At 39.5% G+C, this 5,714-nt stretch overlaps 1 protein-coding gene across 1 annotated transcript in view; it reads left to right on the plus strand.

Moving 5' to 3' along the window:
* The window catches only part of LOC109479558 (nuclear receptor coactivator 2-like), a 68,311-nt gene that overhangs the window by 26,923 nt on the left and 35,674 nt on the right, over nucleotides 1-5,714 (plus strand). Inside the window, exon 3 of the mRNA XM_019781539.1 lies at nucleotides 4,804-4,979. Within this exon, the coding sequence (XP_019637098.1) occupies nucleotides 4,804-4,979 (176 nt within the window). The remainder of the gene's footprint in view (nucleotides 1-4,803; nucleotides 4,980-5,714) is intronic.

Below are 5,714 nucleotides of genomic sequence, written 5' to 3' on the forward strand. Positions count from 1 at the left end.
CTTACAAAATTATAATAATTTTTCTTTTTGAGTCAAAAACCGACCGTGAATTTAAGGCATGAGTTACCGATTTATATTTCTTCTACGGCAGATATTTCTTGTTTCGTCACGTCCCATGACGTCCTGTGAGAGCGGTAGGCCGCCGCTGGTACAAATTATGTACAAGACATCGTCTGCCCACTGCTACACTTTGTTGACATACATTGTATTACACAACGTAATTTTCCGCTAGAAATAACTATAGAATAGCATTAAAAGATAGCACAATTCGCTTCACACAGTCGACACATGGATAAACCACAAAGTTATTTTACGAATCACATGTCCACTTGCCTCTGGTGCTGTTATTTTTCAAGGGGCAACATCACAACACATTAGCGGACGCCCCAGGAGGTGGCAAATTGCTATTGTCTTGTCGGCGCGCAAAACAAACATGAAATCCGACCCTATCACATTAACGCAAACGGTAACGCGTTAGAAATAATTTCTGACGATTTTCTAACCATTTTCTGACGAAAATCTAACCAAATACTGACGATTTTCTAACCATTTTCTGACGAAAAAATAACTCGTTAGTAACGGGGTACCCGGTTAACTATAACGCGAACGGTACTGTATATCCATATATAGCGTGAGCATCTAATATTTTGTCCTTGCGGTAGAATTCTGGCTCCAGCCAATTTTACAAATTGTAGAAAATGATTACAACTGTGCTCTTATAATTTTCATATCCTAGACATACATGCTACATTCATTCAGGGCTCTAGCAAGCTCTTTTTTTTTTTTTTGTTAGCCCAGGTAGGTTCATGATTGGACCTGGGGGAGAGTGCTTGCAATGTAAGGGGGGGTTCAGGGCAAATTTTAAATTTTCAAGCCTTTAAAACATTTTGAGGGGCAAATCATGGGGTTGAGTCAGTGTTTGTTGGTGGTCCTTTGGATGTATTTTTTTTTTTTCAAGATTTTTTGTCAATTTTGTTCATCAAGGTTGACGCATTGGTGTTAAAAAAATTTCCGGCACATGCTGCTAAGTTCCTGTTATTGACAGAAAAACGGGTTCAGGATAGAGCCCTGCATTCAATATGGACAGCATGTCGGAAGTGACGTCTAACACCTACATCCTACCTCCAGCATACGCCTCATGTACGTCAAACCAACCTTTGTCCATGCCGCAGCGTTCTTAATTGACGTCATACCAGAAAATTGAGCCGCATCCAATCCATATGTAATTCAACTTACAGAAGCATCATTTACATTAATACGTGTATCGTTGCATATGAGTCATTCCTACTTACCATATCCCTGTGTTTGAAAGTATTTTGTGGGTGTGCAATTTGATTCAAGTGTGTGGGGGTTTACTTAAGTTTGTAGTCTCTAATGTGCAAGATTCAATTTTTGATCTGAGTTCGTCTTCTTTTCAATTGTTTCTTTCATCCACACTAAACTAAATTTACTCTAGGTTTAAAGGCTTACAGTATCAGTGTCCTTATGTGCACTTAAGTGTCCTCACACTACCTTGTCACATAGCCAAGAAGACATTGAACCATGATACTGAAAATTGTAAAACATTTTTATAGCGTCACCACACCACGAAAACCAAATGACCCGAAATTCAACCTAAGGGTAGCTTGGCACCAAATTCTTAAGACTATAGTGTTCACTATTCAGATTCAGCCCTTTAGAATACTTTTATTTACCTTAGACTTAATTTTATGGATGACATCCGCGTGCGCATTGATTTTTGCCTGTTCTCAAAAAAAAAAAAGATCACGTCCTCTGAGGCTTTGGTCTGGCTCTTAGGCCTGGGTAGTTAGTGACAATATGGAGCCGGTGGTACCTCTAGCTTTCTCGGGGAAGGCACCCTGGCTACCAAAGCTCCACGACTCAAGACCCCAGTACACACGTACAGCGCCGATTTATAAATTCCGCAAAAAGCTAGCATGTGTCGGCTTGTCGTATACATGTATGTCGCTATGTACTGGGCCAGCACCGCAAATTCAGGATACCAGCTTTGTATACCTGTGGTTTAGTAGTATTTTATTTCTGGCTGGAATTTTTTTATTTGTCCGTGCACACTAGTTTGGGGGTCTTCAGAGAATGTCATCCTTAAAATTAACTCGGTGTGGCCTTACTTTGAGTAAAAACAGCGATTGTAGCTTCAAAACCCAAATCCCCAACTGACAGTTCTATAGAACACTTGTTCTATAGCAGAAGGCGTTGGAAGATTCCATTGCTTCATGGAGGTATATACAGGGGTGATTTAATAACAGTCCATTTGTGCGGGAGGGGGATAGGTCCATTTTTAGTCCGGGGGATGTGGTGAAGCCATCTGCTGCATTAGCTCCCGAGCAAATGTCGGCCTTTCTAGTTGATGGATATGTTGCGTGACTGACCATGTTGTGTTTATTTGACATGTGTCATTTAACCTGGTGTCTGTAATTATTGTTATTCCATCATTATTTATGACATGATGTCAGAAACAGATGGGCTTCCAAAAATCAAGCGGTATTCTAGAAAGTTGAAATAAACACTGAATCTACTGAGTATATATTAACCATGCCAAAGTTTTATTTTTAGTAAATGCGTGACTGAGTACATGTGTTCTAAGTTTGTATCTGACTGTTTCTCAATTCTACAGTATACTTAGAACTGAAAATACTGAATTTAAAGTTATGTGTCATGTGACAAATTCATCGGACACGCTGAAATGGCTTGCTGACCTACATGTATCGGACAAAGAGAGTGCCAAGGACTTTCTGTTTTTCTAGCAGTTTAAGCAATTATTTGGTAAAGCCTCATTGAACACATAGATTATTGTTCAGTAGCAACAGGTTGCTATAGTATAAATCAATGGGGACCTGGTAACTGAGGGATGATCATCTTGTCATGCAAATTTGATAGATTGTATCTTGGTAATGGTGTACACAAACGTATGTTTGCCAAATAATTTTTACACCCACGCACCTACAAGTTTAGAATACCTACCTGCAACATAATGATTTACAGACCGACAGATTTTTGAAATGAGAGAAAAATAACTTCTGATTCCAGACCGTCTTGTAACATAACAGCAGTGTTCTAGTCGGCCTGAAATCTTGTTGCATCATCTCAATTTTGTTTGATGTAAATGTTGAGCTCCAGTTCGAAAATACTAACTTAAAAGGGGGATATGATCCCTCAGGAAAATTTGGAAATCTTACCCCCTAAAAAGCAAATTTTGCCCATAGACTAAGCTTAGTTTAATGACAACTCGTTTCATATCTTGTCTATCAAAGATGTTGGAACAGGCAAAATTTTTGTCTGTCACGAGGAGCAAAATTTCAGAAAGACAGACACTGTCAAAAACACTGCACTACAGGGCCGGCTTAAATAGCTAGGAATACAATGTTATTATGGGAAACCTTTTACTGGTATCCTATTTGGTACAGTAGTGATTTTTTAACTCCAGTTTTCTCCCATCCGTCTATAACAGGTGTATGAAATCAATCTTATGTTACTGTGTGGGTAAGACGACTTAAATTAATCACAATTAGATGGAGCATTTTGCAGATTGTCAAAGTTGGCATATGCATGATCCTGCGTTTTTGTCTTTTTGCCAAAAAAGTTGATCAAAGTCATCTGTAATGTGTGCAACTACTACAGTCATGTCCTACTAGTGAGCGTAAACAGATTGTGTATAATGTGTGACTGTTTAAAGCATACTTGGGCCACACCAATTTAATTTCTTGGTTAACGGATTTGTCCGCTTCATTTTTTCTGATTTGCAAAGAAAAAAAAATTCAGAATCAACTGCAAAATGCTCATATTTTGCCCTGAACAGTTGAAAACAGTCCTTTTCTTCCTAGTTGTTACAGTTATTCCATCTATCAATGCAGTGGTATCATTAAAAGTTCAAAATTCATTGTTTAAATTTTGAACCAGCCTGGTGTGTTGACTTCATGGCTCCTATCATACCATTTTGGGCCATAATAGGATGCCTAGGTCTGTTTTTATTTTTCGCCCGCCCGCTCCATTATTTTTCTAGAAAAATCCGTTAACCAGCAAATTAAATTGGTGTGGCCTTAGGAGTTTTGAAAGAAAATTGGGGCATTCTAAGGCTTAGGGATAAAGGGGATATTATTGTGAGACAGTAGCTTACCACATGTGGTTTTAGTAGCATCACTGGTCAATCCAAATTTTCCGCTTGTCACATATCTGCTCTCAAGGGTAGGAGGGCACATGTGGTGGGAGCATGAGGGCACCAGGCCTAGTTTCCCTGTTTAGAAAACCCCCTGTGTATGCTCATTTTTCATAACAATTGACCCACTCTATGAAACTTTCACAAAGTAGTAATACAGTGAACTCACATATTTACTATGTCTCATGTTCACTTTACAACATATAAATTTTACCGGCACATGGACCAGTGCAGGTTAGATGCAGGTAGACATCAGAAATACCTGCACAGCTCCAATTTTACCTGCACTAACCTGCATATACCCAGTACATGGACCAGTGCAGGGTAGGTGCAGATAATCAGAAATACCTGCACAGCTCCAATTTTACCTTCACTAACCTGCATATACCCAGTACATGGACCAGTGCAGGTTAGATGCAGGTAGACATCAGAAATACCTGCACAGCTCCAATTTTACCTGCACTAACCTGCATATACCCAGCACATTGGCCAGTGCAGGTTAGGTGTAGGTAGTCAACTAAAATACCTGCACAGCTCCAATTTTACCTGCAGTTAGGTGCTATTCCAAGCCTTGGATGGTCTGAGTAACCTTGGTCTAATCACCCTAACCATGTTTTTTTCCTCTTCAGTACTGTGATGAGCAAATGTGTCCAGGAGAAACGAAGACGGGAACAGGAAAAGATGTACATAGAAGAGCTGGCTGAACTCATCTCCTCCAACATGGAAAACCTCATGACCATTAAAGCAGACAAATGTGCCATTCTACAGGAGGCAGTCAAACAGATCAAGGCTTTGCGACATCAAGGTAGGACAATTTCTCTGCCCGGTGGTAGATTTCATTTTGTAGAAGCCGTAGTGGTAGCCAGTATTTGATTATACTGTTGCAGAGTCCCTGGCAAGAGTGGACAGCTTCCCAAAATAATTTCATCAGGTTGGTATAATATACAGTCATGTAGGATACGGTGATTTTCTAAGTATACACATTACGCAACCATAACTTTTCTCAATTGACTAATATTTTGATGCCTATCATCTGTATCATTCTGTATAGCTGAAATAACCGCCCTTTGGTGTAACACACCAGCTTCTGTATCTGTATAGCCGGTATAACTGCCCTTCGGCGTAACACACCAGCTTCTGTATCTGTATAGCCGGTATAACCACCCTTCGGCGTAACACACCAGCTTATGTCAGGTACCTTTTTTAGAACCCTCTAATGCTTAGGTCACATTTCCAAACTGGTGCCCAGCGTTGCTGTTTGTGTGAATGAAATGTAAACAATTCCTATCAACAATATGCAGATAAATTGTATTCCTGATGAGTTTTTTTTGCCTTTTTTTGTTGTTGTGTTTTATAACTTACTTTTTGTCTGAAAAATACCATGCCAGGTTTTGGTAAGGGATCATGACCTTAACATAATTATACCAGGCCAGGTTTTGGTAAGGGATCATGGCCTTAACATAATTATAGTAATGGTGATGATACAGCCTCTATGTCTTTGAAGTCATGTCAGTCATCGTAAATTTTCTGACGGTTAATG

Source organism: Branchiostoma belcheri, unplaced genomic scaffold (assembly GCF_001625305.1).
Source record: "Branchiostoma belcheri isolate BF01 breed outbred unplaced genomic scaffold, Haploidv18h27 scaffold49, whole genome shotgun sequence".
Classification (NCBI taxonomy): Eukaryota; Metazoa; Chordata; class Leptocardii; order Amphioxiformes; family Branchiostomatidae; genus Branchiostoma; species Branchiostoma belcheri.